General features: G+C 52.9%; 1 protein-coding gene across 3 annotated transcripts; it reads right to left on the bottom strand.

Annotated features, from left to right (window-relative positions):
* Positions 1-2,344: 2,344 nt before the first annotated feature.
* On the bottom strand, positions 2,345-17,927 carry GTPBP2 (GTP binding protein 2). Of its 3 annotated transcripts, none has more exons than XM_039531609.1 (12): positions 17,777-17,927; positions 12,276-12,302; positions 11,340-11,524; positions 10,823-10,931; positions 10,002-10,199; positions 9,344-9,518; positions 8,429-8,648; positions 7,854-7,989; positions 6,990-7,048; positions 5,995-6,166; positions 5,466-5,630; positions 2,345-4,972 (listed from the first exon to the last, which is right to left on the bottom strand). In XM_039531609.1, exons 1-12 carry the CDS (start codon positions 17,780-17,782, stop codon positions 4,775-4,777), a joined length of 1,650 nt encoding a protein of 549 aa, XP_039387543.1. In that variant the 5' UTR covers positions 17,783-17,927; the 3' UTR covers positions 2,345-4,774. The 3 variants fall into 3 exon arrangements, with proteins under 3 accessions (XP_039387543.1, XP_039387541.1, XP_039387542.1); XM_039531607.1 differs by lacking the exon at positions 17,777-17,927 and adding an exon at positions 17,400-17,585; XM_039531608.1 differs by lacking the exon at positions 17,777-17,927 and adding an exon at positions 17,400-17,585 and having other exon boundaries at positions 8,429-8,645.
* Positions 17,928-18,276: the final 349 nt, after the last annotated feature.

The following is an 18,276-nucleotide window of genomic DNA, read 5'->3' as shown; positions in this document are numbered from 1 at the left end:
ACAAGGCAGACTGCTATAACCCTTACTCAGAAGAGACATGTGCTTCCTGTGAGGTGGCCTGAGCAGCAAGGCCACACAGCTCAGTGGGTCTGGGAGGCCCTATGCCAGTGTCCCCTTACCCCAGTAATGACATGGGTGTAGCTGAAGGCCAGAACTAGAGTCCTTTGTGGGGAGGGCAAAAAAGGTAATAAAGGTAATAATTGGAGATATACCAATCTCCTAGAACTGGAAGGGACCTTGAAAGGTCATCTAGTCCAGCCCCCTGCCTTCACTAGCAGGACCAATTTTTGCCCCAGATCCCTAAGTGGCCTCCTCAAGGATTGAACTCTCAACCCTGGGTTTAGCAGGCCAATGCTCAAACCACTGAGCTATCCCTCCCTCCCCGAAGAGACTTGAAAATCATGTTCTTCCAAAATCAAACCCACTACTTGCAGGGGAAGAGGAGAATGGGCTAATGGAGTCCCTCTGAGAGGCCACATACCCATTTATATTGCTTCTAAAGGCATATCCTCTCCCCCAAGCAAGAAAACAAGGTGCTCTACAGCCCCTTGTTACTGGCCCGGTTCTCCCTTGCTGCACCAAGGAGGCTACAATGCTCTGTGGGACTTCTGCTGGCAGGCTGGGGTGTGATAGCTCACCTTGGGGGATGGAAAGGGCTGGCTTGGCACTTACTACCCTTGCAGCAGAGCAGACAGCTCTAGAATGGTTTAGGGAACAAGCCTGAACTGTACTGCATTCAGTGACTGAGGAGCCATTAGCCTGCACTGCTAGCACAGAGATTAGGGAAATAACCTAGTAGATGATTTCTTGAACTTAGTACTGTGTGGGAAAAGCAGCTCAGGGTGTGGTTCAGAAACTCTAGCCTTGCAGGCAGTTTCATCAGCTGTGGGATTCTCCTCTGAGTGAGCCAGCAAAGGGACAGCCTCAGGATCCTACTGCTGTGTGTAGATAGCAAAGAGCATGCCAGAGCTGTATTTGCATGATTTCATTTCCCTTCCCTTCCCCCATCAGCTCAACTGCAGCAGCAAGTTCTTGCATCAGTTGCTAGCTCTGCCTCAGCCAAAGCCTGCTTTGTCCTGCTCTGGAATGCTCCTTGGTGCTAGTGCAGTTCTAATACCTTCCAGTCCTCCTCACTCCTGTAGCTTTTTTGAGAGGGGTGGAGGAAGGGATGTACAGCAGCATAGGAAAGGAATTCTTCTGCTTCATAGTGCTACCCTTAGTCATTTGGGAGGGACAGAATTAAAATGACCTTCCCCCTAATGTTAGGCCTCCACTTTAGAAAGAAATGATGGGTTTTCACCCTCCCCTGAATAGACATTACAACCTGTTTGGTGGGATTGCATCACTCTGCTGTCACAACAGCTGGGTCCTGCAGAGCAATCAAGAAATGAAACTGACTCAGGTGGTGGCCAAGGCCATAAAATAGAAAACAGGCTGAGGAAGAGAAGATGCCTCCAGCTGGTATCCTGAGGTGTTGGTCAGGATAAGGAAGGGAAGAGACAGGTCCAGCTGGTCACCCTCAGTGATGCACACTGCAAGAATTTCTCCCACACTTCAGTCCCTTTAAGGAGAAACACTGGAGCATTTCCAGTTTGGTTAGTCTCCTCTATATGGGCACAGAAGGATTCGATTTTTGAAGCAGTAAATGGCAAACATCCATTTCACTGTATGCAGCCAGACTGCTGAGAAAATATTTCCATTGATAAAGTTTAGACAGGCAAAGTAAGAAAAATGCTGCTTGAGAACTTAATTCAAACTACAGCTAGTTACTCTGCATATTTTGACATGCTGACAGTTTGTTTATAAAGCTTTAGCTTTTTGAATCTCAAACACCTACTGTCATAAAATAGTCTGAGCCCTCTCATTGTAAAAATGTAGATCAATAAAAATTTAAAAAAAGCTTAAACATTTATATTATCCATCCAAATTAAAGATCACAGTCTGCCAAGCCTATGTCTCAGGCTGCAGTGGAACATACTCAGCTCCCCTCCCCCCTGCAGTTACATACTGCTTTTAAATTAACATGAGCTGGGTCAAAGCACCAGTGAAGGTCACATGGTGTCACCCTTCTCCAGGGTAGCAGGAATTTGTGGCTTCTGAGACACAGAAGACACAGCTAGCTCCACCCACTGCAATAAGAGCAGTGCTCAGGGTGACGTGGCTGTCAGCTACCTTAGCCTCACATTTGGTGCAGCTCAGCTAAGCAGGCCGTGTACACTTGTACCCAGTGATCCATGCAGTCCTTATAGACCCTAGCAGATTGTTTACCAGAGGGTAGTAACTGCAAGGGCAGTGGCTGGGGAGGGCTCTGCTCAACCATCCCCCCTTCACAACTCAGCCAAGGTTCTTTCTCAATAAAACATCTTTATTCTGTACATTATATATAGATGCCAAGGAAATGGAAACCATCCCTCTGCATTAGAGAATCCAAGACGAGAACAGGGAGCATGAAAAGCATGGCACTGAACAGTCACGCCACAGAAGGGGCAGGGGAGGAGACGGGATAAGGTGCTCAGCCCATCAGCTCTTCCAGGGAAGGGAGCAGCAGCAGCTTGAGTATGGGGCAGTGCTGAAGGTTTCCCCAAGGTCACTGCAAACAGCAGAAGGAGACACTCACCCCTCCCGGGCACAACTATTTGTATTTACACAATAACACAAGAGGGGAGTGCTCACTGGGACTCCGTTCTTCCTGCAGAAGCATATGAGGGGCACCCACTGTAATGGAACCCAGCGCCAAGTGCCAGGGCTGGAGGGGGAAGGGTCCCCTTTTCAGACCATCTGAGCCAGCAAAGCAGTTGTGTGCAAGGTGACTGAAAGGGAGAAAAGACAGACCGAGCGTCCCCCAGTGCAGGGTACTGCCAGCAGAGTGAATGCATTACCTCTCCCTGGGAAGAGGCAGTGCCTGCTCATAGCTGCTATTAACAGCAATTGTATGACAGGCTTGCCCTACAGATTCCAGTCTAAGCTAGGATTCCAGCACAGAACATGGTGGGAGAAAGCAACAGAGCTTCCTCATAACCCTTCACAGGGGAGGAACAATTCTCTGCTCCCCGCAGATCTGCTTGGTGAACTTTAACAGCTTGCAGGCAGGAATCCTCACCCCCACAAGGCTCCTCACTACAGCAAGTGCATGGCCTGTGGCAAGGAGAGCTGCTGTGAGGATATCACCAAATTGGTGTGGGAAGCTCTGCCCATGCCAGGAGCCCCAGCATAAGACCCTGAGCAGGAGGCAGCACAGCTTAAGCATTATTGGCAACACCTGGAGCAGAGCCCCCTCCCTGTCCAGACACCACACCGTGGCTCAGGCAGCAGTGCATGACCAGCTTTGTTCAATAGTCACCAGTGAAATCAAAAGCCTAATGACAGTTATGCAGCCTCAACTACATAACCCTCCCCGGCCCCCTTGTTCCCAGCTGAACAGGGCTGACTCTCAGCAGCAGCTGCCCAGGCCAATGCTCAGCACTTGTACCTAAAGGGCACAGCTGGGGAAACATGACAGCAAGTGTTCCATGTCTTCACACACCTACCGAGCCTCTGGCTGTGCTGGCTCCCACCAGCCCTCCTAGGCACTGAAACTTCAGTGGCAGAGACAAGAAAGGAAGATTCCCTTAAGTAGAATGAGAGCAACAAAAAAAATCCTTGTGATGGCTTTGTCAGATTGCATCCAACAGTAAACGTCCTGCTGGGCCAGTACGGCAGCCCCCTCTGCCTCTCCTCAAGAGTTAAGGCAGGTCCCCGAGGAGCAAGCTGGGCTGTAGCACAAACTGATTGCAACAGGGAAATCCATCACAAAGCCCTGCCATTAACTCAATGGAGACCTCCTGCAGGGGAGCTTAGTTGAAGCAGATACAAGCCCAGGTGTGGGCCCAGCTCTGTTCCCCAAAACGGCCTCCTGCTTGGGCCAGCAGGATGCTCAGCTGCTTCAGCGAGCAGAGGGCTAGAGGCAGAGACCCTGGCTTCATGCAGGTTCTTGAGGAGGCTGATTGCACTGGGATGTATGGGGGAAGCCCCAGCCACCCACAAGACACGAGCACTAGGATGGACATGGGGCTCAAGTCACCGTCTGGCAGGGGCTAGTCCGTGAGGAGATCCCTGTTTGTGCTGGTTTGGCGGAAGAGCTGGGACAGCCAAGCAGGAGCCACTGAACACAGAAGGGGGAACACGAGGGATTAAAATCAACCAAGATTAAAAGGGCTAAAAGTGTCCTGAATTTTTCTCGGGTTCTTATTGTTTGTGAACCTGAGTTTAACCAAGTCTCTGCACTCTGGGTAGCTGGGCCTCCTATGCCATCCCAAAGGTCTCTGCCCTGGAGGGAAAAGCCTAAGCCTGGGAGACGGGGCACACACAGTATGGGTCAGGCCCAATGCTCAGAGAGCTACAACGGGACTGAGCCTGAAACAGAGGTGGCAGCATCCCTTCATTGCTGCTCAGCACCTCAGGAGCTTTGCACCGTATCAGCCACGAACTTCCCACCAAAGTACTGCAAACAAAGCCAGGACTCGCCTGCCCAGACTAAGGCTGCCTCTGGTCTATTGTGGTGGAGGGCAGGATAATGAAAGCAGCAGACGATGCAGAGACAACATGCTTAACTTGCCCCGTGAGGGGCACTGAACAAAGGGAGATCTCCTGGGCTCCATCCTCACAGTGTGGAGAGGAGAAACCAATGCTAAAACCGGACAGCAGCAGTTCCAGTCATGTGAAGGGCAGGACAACTCCCCTCAACTCTCTCTTCCTCCATTGCTGGAGTCTGGAGATCTCTCAGACCTAGTGAGAGTCAGAAAGTCAAACGCCTGAGCCCCAGGCTCTCATCCAGGCTGTTCTCTTCAGTGGTGATAGCTTGGAGGTCGGTGACGTGTCCGATACCTTTGGTGACTCCTTCACGGAACAGCAGCTTGGCGCCAATCTTTAAATATTCGGGATGTTTGATGAACCGGAAACGAACAACAGCCTTCTCCCCTGTCCGCAGCTTGTCCTGAGGGAGAGGAGAGGGCAGTCCGCAACAATCAAGAGCATGCCCACCCAGCCCTTTGCCTCCATATCCAGGGGCACTGGGAAGTCCAAGGCAGAGAAGGGAGGAAGAATGCTGACAAGAGCTCCTCAGTCTCTCCCAGAACTCATCGTTTAAGGTGCCACAACTTGAGGTCCTCCAACTACAGTCAGGGCACTACTGCAAAGGAACTCTGACTTCCAGCAAAGAGGTCTGGACACCAGGGGGGTTACTCCTCTGTCCTGCCTTGCTGAAGTTCCCCAGTGACACTAGTAGGCCAAAGGAACAGGCAGCTTCTTGGGAGGAGAGGAAAGGCAGGACCCAATACAAGTGCCATGGCATTAGCAGGAAGGAGCGAAGTGAGACTTGCTAACAGAGGGGAGGGGAGGAGTCTTAATGAAGCTAAGGAAACCTAACAAGCCAGAGCAGGATGGGGTCTGATACGCTGCCAGAACACCCCTGCTGGTGAAAATCTCACCTTTCCATGGATCTTCTCTACGATGGCCGTCTGCCGCACATTCCCCACGTGCACAGTCACTTGGAATCCCTTTCGGAAAGTCGTGGCATGGAAGAGCAGCACGATTTCGGCTTCAAATACTGAGCAGATGGTGGGGTTCATCTCTGGGCTCACCATCACCATGCCCTGCACAATAGCTTCAAGCTCAAAACCCAGACCATCGGGAACAGTCCCCTTGCTGCCTCTGAACCCCGTGACCTTTCCCCCCACACCAGTCTCACCCATCCCATCCTCTGAACCCTACTTAAAGCTCCATGCATCCATCTCAAACCTGGAGGCCAACTATCCCACCATTTGAACCAGAATCTGGCAGTAGGACAGGAGTGGAGTGGGGTTTCTATTGGGGATGTGCCTTGTTCCTTGCTTCTAAACTCCCTTCCCTTGAGTAGGAATCTCAGACTGCCTGCTCAGGCTCTCAGTGGCTTATCAGTCAATGCTGTCGATACGAGCAGCCCAGCTGCAGCTCCCTGGAGATGGGAGCAAGACTCACCTTGCGCAGGAGGGAGCGGTCGAAGGGCCCAAGGGCCAGTGTGGCAGCTTGTCCTGCCCGGAGCACACGGCACGCGGAGCGGTTCCGCTGGATGCTGCACACCTTCAGCTGGAGGAACTTGCCATCGTCAGTGGGACCGACCACAAGGCTCTCCCCCTCCCTGCAGATCCCACTGCCGGGGGCACAAGAGCAGGACAGAGTTTAACCAGAGACACAGGGAAAGACACCAAATGAGATTAACCTGCATAGCCTCTCTGAATCTCACTGGAAATGAGTCTGCCTGGACGCTCCCTCCCCAGTGTCTGACCAACTAACTCAGATGCCCAGCAGAAGGGAGTCAGGATTCCCAGGACTATCAGCTAATGCAGCCGTCTGAGATCCCAAGGGGTCTGACTTCTTAGACACAGGCAACCCAGCTGGTCTCCACCTGCTCTTCCATTCTGCCTGTTCCAGTAGAGGCAGCACAGAGGTGACCTGATGCAGGTCTGGTGCTGGTGCTGCCTGGGATCCCCGAGAGACTGGGTGCACTTGACTAGCCCTGGAATACTGACCAACTGCTAAAGCATTGCCCTGAGCAGACCTGGGACTGATGATTTGCTGTCCCTCCTTCCAAACTACCCACCTGCTTCTTGATGAAGAACTTCTGAAAGTCCAGTGAAAGATACAACCCTCAGGAGGCCAGCTGGGTTCCAACTACAGCTCTGTCAGAGAGCAAAGCAGCTGCCCAGGGTTCCCACCAACACATTAGAGCCCTGCTCTGGAGACAGCCTAGGCTGAGATTCCCCCTACCCTGCTCCCCAACCTACTCAGGGGAAGGGTAAATTCAGCCTCCACGTTCACCCCCCTCCCAACTTATAGGCAGCTTCCACTTCACTGCCCTGCCTGTACAGGATTAATTAAATCCTCAGAGATCTGGCAATGCTAAGCCCACGTTCTCCCCTCCAAACCCTAATCCCTCTGTGCCTATCCAAGTCACTAGGCATAACAGCGCTCACCTGGACAGAGTTCCTCCCACAACAGTCCCCACTTCAGGCACAGTATAGATTTCATCCACCTGCAGCAGGGCAACAAGAGTAAGCTCTTTAGACTCACTGTGCAACTGAGAGAGCAGCACTTCAGAACTAGAATGAGCCACCATCCACCCACCATAGGCTGCAGTGGAGCCTTCTCTGCTCAGGGCACGGGGGCCTATAGCAGACCTTTCTCTGCTCCCACTCTTTCCCATTTTGAAGAGTCCCAGAGTGAAGCAGACACCCGAGAGCTCATTATTCAGAGATGTGCCCAGCACATCTCTTGGCTTGCACTAAACTGGGCACTCAGATACCTGACAGGCCCTTTCAGAAGCAGCACAGAGAAGTGGTGCTGGCCCCCTCTATATTCCAACTCCTCATCCTCCTCATTACTCCAGTGGCTCAGCACATTACCTCCCCTCACCCCAGGTCAACAGTTCTCAACCAGCAGGTCGCATATGGCCCAATTCGTACACAGCTGCAGCCCAGATCAGCTGTGTGCTAAAGGCCACGGGCTCCAGGCAGCCAGTTGCCTCCCAGCCCCGCATGGTGGGGGTCCAGGGTCCCTTCCCTCCGCCCCACACCCAGCTCTCCGCTCCTCGCCCCACACTGTGGAGGGGTCTCTGGACAGAGGGCCCTGAGCATAGGGGTTTGTGGGGGGGTTTAGGTGGGGGCACTGCAGCCCAGGTAACACTTTGTGGGCCGCATATTTGGCCCACAATGATAAATAGGTTGAGAACCACTGCCCCAGATATAGCGGACCCCCAGTGCAGCTTGCCCTCAGGTAGGTGCTCAGATGCCATGGTAATGGATGCAGTATAAGAACTTCAGTCCAATGCCTGTATGTACCTGGAACTCTGTAAGTTGCTGCATCAGCTCCTCCTGCTCTTTGCTGTTGGTCAGAGGAGGAAGGATGTTGAGGAAAACTTTTAAGAGATCCAGGTTCTCTCCAGAAACACTGGATAGAGTGAAGATCGGGGTGATGCTGCCAAACACACAGAGAAAGGAATGAGCTGGGGGCCACAACGCAGCTGCAGAGCCCATCTTTGGAAAAGTACTTCAAGGAGAATACATGAGCTAGATAGGACCTAGCAGAGATGGCACTATGAAAGCCTCTCCAGAGCTTGGTCTAGGCCATCTGCACCCAGTTAATCCAGGCTTCCTCACTAGAGCTGTGTCTCTAGGGTAAGCAAGGAACACATTCACCCCCCTTTCAGCCACTGGCACTTGCTCCTGGTGCCCAGAAAAGGCCTGGGAGAGGGGGCCATGCATGAGAGGAGCTAAAGGAGTGAAATCTGGGGAGCCAGCTAATGCCTCCTAGAGATGTGGTCTCCTCCCCTGTGTGAGCGGTGCTGGTAAAATCCCAACAGACTAAACTCAGCTGACTCCCCCTGCTCCTTGCAGAAGAGATGAAGGTTCCTTACTTGGGAGATTGTGCAAACTGCTGCGCTGCCGTGACGGCGTCATCGTCCGAGTTCACTAGCAGGGGTAGCTTATTGCAGCCCGGCTGCTTCAGGATCCGCTCCAGCTGCTTCACTGTCCGTTCCACGGTGGCTTTGGAACACAAGTCCACTTTGCTGACGACAATGAAAAAGGGAACCTTGAGGGCCATGGCCAGGCCCAGGTGCTCCCGTGTGGTACCTGCTACAAGAGACAAGAGAGAGCTCTGCTAAAAAGGAGCATGGGCACCAAAGCCACCTGCTCAGAGGATGCCAGCATCTCCCAGCCCAACAAGTGCCCCATGGGCCCATCATACAGATGAAGATGAAACTCTGTCACCCCACCTGCTCAGCATCTCAGGCAACGGCAAGGGGGCACAGCTTTTTAACCATCATTCCAGAAAGACAGATCAGGGCTTTTCTGGGCCCAGGCACCTGCTTCTGCTCCATTAGAACCCAGGAATTTCTCTCCAGAAGCTAACTGATTAGTAGGAAAAGTGGCTTTTCAAATGGACAGGGGAAGGTTCTTGTTTACTTCCTTTATAGAGGCTTTGGGTTCCAATATACACCACTAATATATCAAGGCGATTTTTCCCTGACATGCTCAAAATGCCCTCAAATGCTACCAAAACTTTCCTGTCCTGGACACCACCCTCAGCAATCAAGTCAGAGCTCAGCTACCAATGGTGTATGAGGCAGCCAAGTTCCCAGCTCATCTGCAGCACCCACAGCTGCATTGGAATCACTGGGCTACAGGGAGTCAGGAGGAATTGGAATCAGTATCATTTTTTTCCAACTACAATCACCCCATTAGCCAGCATCTACCACTCTTCATGTGCCCCGAGAGCATCCTGCCAGACCCTCCGTGCATTCCCCCAGACTGGGTAATGGTGCACTTACCGATGCCAGTGTTGGCGCTCACCACCAGCATGGCAAAGTCTGGGCAGTAGCTGGTGAGGCCGAATATGGTGGTTTTCAAGTACTTGTGGTGGCCAGCCAGATCAATGAAAGTGATCATCTTGGAGGAGCTCTCACAGATCTCTTCTGCCGTCCGTGAGTCACTGTAGTTCACCACCTAGGGAAGAAAAGGAACCAGAGACTGAGGTATGGGGTATGCAAAGGAGGAGGGAGAGAGAAGAGACAACCCCAACCATACCAGCTCCATCTGAACAGAAACAAGTGCCAGAGAGCTTGAGACTCTGCACCTAGAAAGGGACTAGGCCTGACTATGCAGGCTGTTGTGGCTATAGTGTAACGTCAAACCTGTACACCACTAATCTGGAGGCAAGAAGCAGGACACCAGAACAGACACCTGCTCCAACTGGACAAGCAGCACCTTCTCCTACCACCTCTAATTACAACTTGATCACTCCTAGGCTCTCTGCTGCAGCAGTATGGGGCACAGAACTCCTTTGTTGCTGTTGAGTCAGTCCTGCTCTGCCCACTGCAGTGACAGGCAGCACAGAGCCAGGAGGACAGTCATGTTCCTCCCACTTCTCATAGGGAGTTGGGTCTGTCACTCTCTCCACACTGCTGCAATAGCACTCACGCTCCATACCTCTCCTTTGCTATTGAAGCCAAGGATCTCAAAGCTGATGCTGGATGTTCTCCCTGACTGGATCTCATGGAGGTGCCGGAAGAGATTGAGGCGGGCTCTGCCCCGCCCATTATCCAGCTCACCCTGGGTCAGGACACCCAGCAGCGTCGACTTCCCTGAATCCACGTTCCCAAGCACAGCCACTCGCAGGTCTAGGAACTAAAGGAAAAGAGTCAGAGCAGAGAAACCATGGGGCAACCTGCTCCTGGTGCAGGGACACCACCCCTCAGGCATGGGTGGCACGTGCTCACCCCATGTCAGCAGACATGCCCCACATGTTCCCTCCAGAATGGGCTGGGATCACTATGCAGCACTTCTTTTTAGATTCTGCCCCTCCCATGATATCGTAGACATTGGTTCGTGACTCCACCATGGCAAATGTGATGTCCAATGCCAGGCCTATGACATCACAAAAAGGTCATCTACACACTTACTGCAATACAGATGCCATATCACTCCCCCGTCTCCACATTGGGATGGATTAGAATTGGTGCTGTAGAGGTGAAAGGCTTCATATCCCATTCTCTGACCCCCCAGAGCCAGCCAATCTCCCTTGTCTGGGGTGGGTTGCAGCTGGTACCCTGAAGATGAACAGCTCTGTCCCTCAGCCCCCTATTGGTAGCTCTTTAAAGTGTGCCCTGTGAACTGTTCTAACGTGAAGTGGTTCCGGGGGAGGGATTCCCATCTTATCCCAAAGGGAAACCTCTTGAACGGAGTCTGGGAGTCTCCAGTACCACAGGGCTCCCTGGTCAAGGAGAACAACCCAGCCAAGGGCTCCCTACCTGCTGGTTATCAGGGACCTTCCGGACAAGAACCTCTGTTATCTTCCTGGGAACATCGCTGTCATAATCTACCTCGCGCTCCCGCAGGATGGTGATGTCAGCTCCAACCCTGCAAGGGAGCAAGAGGGAACAGTCTGGGGTGAGCTAGTACATGACTGGCCCCTTATCCAGGGCATCACCTGGTTGGAGCATCACAGGGGACCTAGGAACAGGACTCAAACTGCAGGGCAGGCTGGAGGCTCTGAGAGCAGCAGGGCAGAAGCCTCAGACCAGGGACTCTCTAGCAGCGAAACGCCAAAGTCTCAGCAAGGCTGGTTTCCCTGGCCTGGGGCCTCTCTGAGTGTGAACTGGAAGAGGTCCTGGGAACTTGTCTCCTAGCCAAGAGCCTTTGATCTACAGGCCTTTCAGGGGAGGAAGAAGAAAGAGCCACCAGGACCCTTTGCAGGGGTTGCAGGGAGAATGGGGTAGAGCTGGGTTTCTCTGACCCAGCAGAGATTAGAGATCCTAAGAAACGTACTTTTCAGCCATCCGGCGCAATGTCTTGAGGGAAGCACGCATCTCTTCTTCTGACAGGCCCACCAGTAGCCCATTGTCCTCCACGCCGATCTGGTAGACAGCCTCACCCCGGCCTTCCTGCAGCCGCCACTTCATCTGTGTCACCAGGTGCTCAAAGCGATACTGTGAGGGGTTCACCAGCTTCAGCTGCTCGAGGGAGGGAGCGGTTACAATTGCTGCCTGGGGGCAGAGAGAATCACATCTCCCTGGGGCAGTGACTCCCTAACCCTCTGCCATGGAGCAATGCCCCCCCCAGCAGACCCACCTCTGGGAAACACGCTCCGAGTTAGCACCTGCAGAGGAGCCAGTGGGATAGGAGAGAGAGGGTTACAAGAGAGACAAGAACTTCTGTAGCAGAACATTCCTGTATCTTGCAGATGGCACCTGAGAACTGGCTGGTATGAGGGAAGCACTGGATTAGGGAGCCAGTGCCATGGGGCTCAAACCATTTGTGCTCTGGCCTGAGTGAGAACAGCAGGACTGCCCCAAAATACAACTGGAAAGGACACAAATGGCACCTGTAGCTCTGGGTCTTTAAGGAAAGAGTGAGGTGGGTGAAGGGACGGGCCCCACAGGGTGGAGAGTGAGCTCTACACTGGTCAGCACATGGGACACAACACCTGAGGGGGCTGGGAGGCCCCTCCAGAGTACAGTCACAAGGGATTCTGCACTGCACGTTCTCTAGCATCCAGTTTCTCCCACAGGGTTCAGCGAACCCAAAGTGAGATGGATAGTGCCCTACCTCAGCCTCAGCCCCCACCCACCCAAGGGCAAGGCTGGGATGGTTCCCTTTTGAGTATCCCCCTGGGCATGTCCTCCATACAACCCCTTTGCTCAATTCATTACAGGGTAACCCGCCAGGAAGAGAATTCCCCTCTGCAACCCCCTAAGGACTCACCTTGTATTCTATGTTCCCATCTTCTGCCTGGTTAAAGAACCAAATGAGACATGGGTTAGCAACCATCTCACAACCCCAGACACTCTTCCCAGATGCCCTTGCCCACCCCACATGGCTTCCCTAACACCACGGAGCCCACACACCATTCCATTCCGGGTAGTCTGGAATGACACATGGATAATCAGCTGTTGCTGCCAGCTTCGCAAGGAGAAAGAAACCATATATGCTTTCAACATACATGCTAAGTCACAGCCTCCCTGCCAGAGCTGCAGGCCTCATTCCCACGCCATACTGGAACCTACCACATGCATGTTGCTGTTTGCTCTACAAAGCAGCTGGGACATTCTAGTATGAATGCTAGGAGGCCAAAATTAAGGGGTCTTACTGAGGATGGACAATCTTTTTAGTGCCAGCAAAAGGAAGTGCCCAGTTAAAAGTCCTAAAGACCTTTTTGTCTACAACAGGCACAGCTCAGGCAGTGGAACGCACAAGCCTCTTCATTCATCACCCAGTCCTGCCCTGGAGTCACCCCATGTAGGGGTGTGAGGAGAGCTCATTCTCCATGGCCCAGTCAACCCCTGGTGCCTCTGCTGAGGTTACTAGTGATAGCGTGTCCTCCTAAGAAGTGGTCTGAGACAGTGGCTCTCAATCTTTCCAAACTACTGTACCCCTTTCAAGAGGCTGATTTGTCTTACGTACTCCAAGTTTCACCTCACTTAAAAACTACTTGCTTACAGAATCAGACATCAAAATACAAAAGTGTCCCAGCACACTAGTACTGAAAAGTTGCTTACTTTCTCATTGTTACCATATCATTATAAAATAAAATCAATTGGAATATAACTATTGCACTCACATTTCAATGTACACATTGGGAAGAATGGCTCAGTTGTTTGAGCATTGGCCTGCTAAACCCAGGGTTGTGAGTTCAATCCTTGAGGGGGCCACTTAGGGATCTGGGGCAAAATCAGTACTTGGTCCTGCTAGTGAAGGCTGGGGGCTGGACTTGATGTCCCTTCCAGTTCTATGAGATAGGTATATCTCCACATAGAACAGTATAAACAAGTCATTGCCTGTATGAAATTTTACTTTGTACGGACTTTGCTGGTGCTTTATGTAGCCAGTTGTAAAACTAGACAAATATCTAGATGAGCTGATGTACCCCCAGGAGTATGCGTACTCTTCATTGAGAACCACTGGTCTGGGACACCCCACCCCAATTTATTTTGAACAGAGACCATTAAAAGTCTGATGGGAACAGCTTTATTACTGTCTTGGGTCTGATAACCTGGGGCAAAAGGTTCCACGACCCTCTCCCCAGTCCCACACCACCCAGCTCATGCTCCCCTGATCTATACTGGAACTGGTGACATGGAGTAAAAGGCTCTTTACTCCTAAGCCATCAACGGTCCCCCAACCCTACCAGCATTATACTGTTCTAAAACCTGCATTCAGTACAAGTGAACCTGAGAACCGCTCCAGCACTGAGCTGGCCTGTCAAAGACTGTCTCACCTTTTTTGACAGTGACTGCACCCACTGCTAAGTGTTCCTCTCCATGACCTCTCCCCATAAGCATGCATGGCTGCCCCCCAGGGAGAGATGCTCCTCACAGACTTGAGGAAGCAAGTGCTATTGATCAACTTGTGGTAAAACAAACCACTCACTGCTCTGACAGCTCCCGAGAAATATAACCAGGAACTTCCCTGGGCACAGAAGGGTTTCCCCAGGAGGCCAGCTCCAGACTAAACTGGATCGTCCACTGATCTCAGTCTAAAGGTTACAGAGACAGGACTGGGTCCTGCAGGGAGCCAGGGATTCCAGTGGAAAGCGCAATAAACCAGAGAGACAGCAGTGTGAAAACCGACCTGCTTGGATTTCAGCTCTTCCTGAACTACAACTGCCCAGCCAATTCGCTTCTCTGGAAATATACAGCTCCCTCTCCCAGCACATGGATCTGCCCATCAAGGGAAGGTAAAGCCCCCTCCCTGCATTCTAACTCAGCCCTAATCACAATAAATGGTTTATGGTGGCAAAGGGCCAAAGAAGCAAGGCCCTGGGATTAGCAGTTCTGCTCTTAAAGTTGGAGCTGTTTAGCAAGATAGGGGCACTGGTAAGGGGTTCCCTTCTGCCAAGCCCTCCCACCCATCAGCCTTTCAGCACTGGATACCGCATCAGTATCTGCATTGTCCTCTGAACAAGGGTTTTGTGCCTGTCTCATAGCAAGTGAGGCTCTAGTCTAGTGCAAGAGGTGCAAGGACAGTAATGAGTCTAGACTTGCTGGACAGTGGTGCAGGCAGGGTGTCTGGGGACAGGAAGGAAGTGATACTGAAGCCTTAGAGGACTGTCACTTCTGCAGCTGAAAGGCACAACAGCCAGGTCACTACAGGGAACAATCCTGTCCCTGAGGATGGACTATTTTGGACTCAGTAGGGATTAGCCTGTTCTAGCATCTCTGTTCCTCATCCCCCAAAGCAAGGCATCCTACCCTTGGACAAAAATACCTGTGCCTCGCCTCTCACTTAGGACTTGGCACCCTGATGTTTTTGAGGATGGTGTAAATATCCTGTGATGAAACACAGTGCCAGACCATCAGTGGTCCATGGCAATCCTCATGCTCCTCGGGCAGTGGTGTCCATCAGCCCCATGCCAGTGGGAATTGTCTGAGCTCCAGCAACTAAGATGGCCACTTACCAGACTTGTTTTCACAATGCAGCAGGCAAACCCCATCAGATGTGGCACCACCTGCTTAGGAACCACCTCTCACTTTATCCAGGGTTTGGTCTGGACCCTCCCAAACTCAGCAAATATTTGCTAACTCAAATTAGCAGCCCAAGAGGGGTTGGGATGTCACTGGGCCTGCTGAGAATGTGTTTCCATAGAACATGGCAGATCAGATCTCAGCAATGGAAGGGAACTGAGCATTTTGGCCTGTGTGCAAGGTGCACCCAAATGGCATGCCAGGCAACCAGACTGTGCCCCACCAATGCCAGCTCATTCAACCAATGGAGTTTAAGTATCTCCATGGGACTGGTGGCACAAGGGAGAAGTGTTGCCACATCAGAGCTCTAAGAAGGGATTGTCCAGGTGTCTCCCTCCCCAAGAGTCCAAACTGCTTGTATTAATCAATCAGTGCAAAAGGCAGAGAAGGCAAAATGTGCTAAACAACACACTCAGGATGTGGCCAGGGTTGGGAAAAGGATTTAATGTGGCCTCATTAACCAACCAAGCTACACGAAGGCTATGTCTATGCTGGCAACAGAAGGACAAAAGTTTTGTTTTTCAGAGATGTTAACTCCCCTTGGAAAGACAAAAGTTTTGCTGATGACAAGCGCCGGTGTGAACAGCACTTTGTCGGCTGGAGCACTATCTGGTGGACAAAGCTAACACCACTCGTTGGGGGTGGAAGGTTTTTGTAGACAGGAGAGCCGACAGACAGCGAATACACTGTGCAACTTCTAGCAACACCGCTGTGGCAACACAGCCCTGTCGCTAAAAGCTGCATAGTGTAGACATAGCCTAATATTCTAGTGCCTTAATAGCAGGTACACATCAACACAATCTCCTCAGCTGACCCAACAGGATCCACCCTCAGGAACTGCTTCCAACCTAGTTAATAATCATGAAAACCTATTATGTTTTTCCACACCTACAAGGGTGGAGGCTAGGGAAGAGACAGCAAGAGACTAGGGTCACACACAAAGAGGGGCAGGAATGCCTCTGCTAGGATCCCCAGCTGATCATCATTTTCTCTTACTTAATGAAAAGCCCTCCTCCATAACGTTCCCAAGCCTCAGCTCTCCTGCATCCAGCACATATAGTATCTTGTCACTGCCTTATATCACTGAGGCCTGAAAATTTCACTCGCCTGTGACTTTTGGAAGCGTAGCCTGACAGGGAGCGAAGCTATCAACTTACCCAGAATCTAACTTATCAATTAAAGTTTTCCTAGCCTTTACACAGTTGCAAAGGCCCTACCAAATGTGAACTGGGTATAACTGAGGCAGGTAGCCAGCTCCAGTGACTTGGTCACAACTCAGAGCTTCAAGAAAGTGAAAAATTACTAGAGCTTTATTCAGTTTTCCCTACTTCTACTGGAAACTCCGAAGTAAACAAGAACCATATCAGTTTCGCTCTCTAGCTGCTTGGCAAGCTATAGCATCAGCAGAGGCAGGCACTGGAATTCTCTGCCAACGGGGTTTGAGAAGGCTGAAGGTCTCAAACATATCAGACACCTACTAGCCAGAGGCTGATATGACAGCAGAGACTCCATCCCCACCTCCAAAACTTTATCAGTCCAGCAGCACTGGAATTGAGATAAGGCCTTTCTGTGACTCCAGGATATAGGACACAAGACAACTGCACACATAGATCAAAACCCCACAACTCCATATGCAGAGATGGCAGCACTCCAGCCCTACGGCCCCTGCTAACACAACCCACACCAATGCATAGGTTCAAGGACACTCTAGTCTAGCTCCACTAACAGCCCCAGCCACTGGAATCTCCTGTCATAATAATGAAAGCTCTCAGCACTGCCCATCACCAGAGAGCAAACGCTAATCAACGAGACTAAAGCTGCTGCCCAGCGCCTCCCCCGCAACCCTCCAGCGCCCAACAGCCCCGGTGCTGTCCCCGCCCCCGGCCCATCATCGCCCAACAGCCCCGGTGCTGCCCCGCCCCCCCCCGGCCCATCATCGCCCAACAGCCCCGGTGCTGCCCCCGGCCCATCATCGCCCAACAGCCCCGGTGCTGTCCCCGACCCCCGGCCCATCATCGCCCAACAGCCCCGGTGCTGTCCCCGACCCCCGGCCCATCATCGCCCAACAGCCCCGGTGCTGTCCCCGACCCTCCCGGGCCCATCATCGCCCAACAGCCCCGGTGCTGTCCCCGACCCTCCCCGGGCCCATCATCGCCCAACAGCCCCGGTGCTGTCCCCGACCCTCCCCGGGCCCATCATCGCCCAACAGCCCCGGTGCCGCCCCGCTCAACAGCCCCGTGCCGCCGCCGCCCCCGCTCAACAGCCCCCGTGCCGCCGCCCCCCGCCCAACAGCCCCCGTGCCCCGTCCCCTTCTCCCGCCCATCATCGCCCAACAGCCCCGGTGCCGCCCCCGGCCCGCGCTCACCTCCGGCGGCAGGTAGGGCGGGTTGTTGGCCTTGCCGCCCCGGTTCCTCCCGCTTTTCTTCTTCCCCTTGGAGCCCCCGCCGGCCCCCGCCCCCCCGCGGCCGCGCAGCGCCCCGCCACCCCCCACGGGCCGGCAGCAGCCCCCGAACAGCTCCGACACCCGCGAGTCCATCCCGGCCCGGCGCGCCCCAGCCGCCCTGCCCCGGCAGCCGCCGCCGGCCCCGCTCCCGGCTCCAGCCCTTCCAGCTCCCTCCAGCCTCTGGCGTCAGAAACAGCCGCGGGGCGCCACGGGAAACCGAGTCCGGGCAGCTGCCCATGACTACAACCCCCAGCATACACCGCGCCGCAAGCAATCCCAGCCCGGATAACTGCACTTCCCGGCATGCATCGCGCCAGTCACGCCTCTCTCCCTGTGGAACCTCCTCGCAAAGGCCCACGGGCGCAGCAATCCCAGCACACAGAGCTACCGCTCCCAGGGTCCACCGCGCTAAACAGGGGCATTCTGCGGAATCCCCTTTGACAGGACTACAGCTCCCAGCATGCACTAAGACCAAAACGTCATTTCTTTATGGATCTGCTGAGCAGAGGCTCCTGGGAGTTGTGGTTTTCCGGTTCACTGAGTGGCTGCAGGCTTGTTGGCTCCCCGCTGTCTTACCATTTTGTGATTGTTTCAGACCAGGCCCATTTCTTGTGTTTGCTTTTTCACGAACGAGCCTCGTCTTCACGAGAGGATTTGGGGCACCAAGGGAGGCAGAATGGCATCACCTGTGCTCTGCATGCTTCCAAGACAACTTAACACACTTCCAAGTGAATGAGATGGAACATTTGATGCTGAGGGTTATTGCCTCCATGGGCTGCTCCTCTGTATTATAGCAGCG

This window comes from Mauremys reevesii, linkage group 3, assembly GCF_016161935.1.
Source record: "Mauremys reevesii isolate NIE-2019 linkage group 3, ASM1616193v1, whole genome shotgun sequence".
In the NCBI taxonomy this organism is placed as follows: Eukaryota; Metazoa; Chordata; order Testudines; family Geoemydidae; genus Mauremys; species Mauremys reevesii.
This window is presented reverse-complemented; position numbering and strand designations above follow the sequence as displayed.

Coding starts and splice junctions, on each gene's coding strand:
- GTPBP2 (XM_039531607.1), bottom strand. CDS start 17,570: ATGGACTCGCGGGTGTCGGAGCTGTTCGGGGGCTGCTGCCGGCCCGTG. Junction 10,932..11,339: donor TTGCGCCGGATGGCTGAAAA/GTACGTTTCTTA, acceptor GCTCCCTTGCAG/GGTTGGAGCTGACATCACCA. Junction 8,649..9,343: donor GAGCGCCAACACTGGCATCG/GTAAGTGCACCA, acceptor TGTCTCTTGTAG/CAGGTACCACACGGGAGCAC.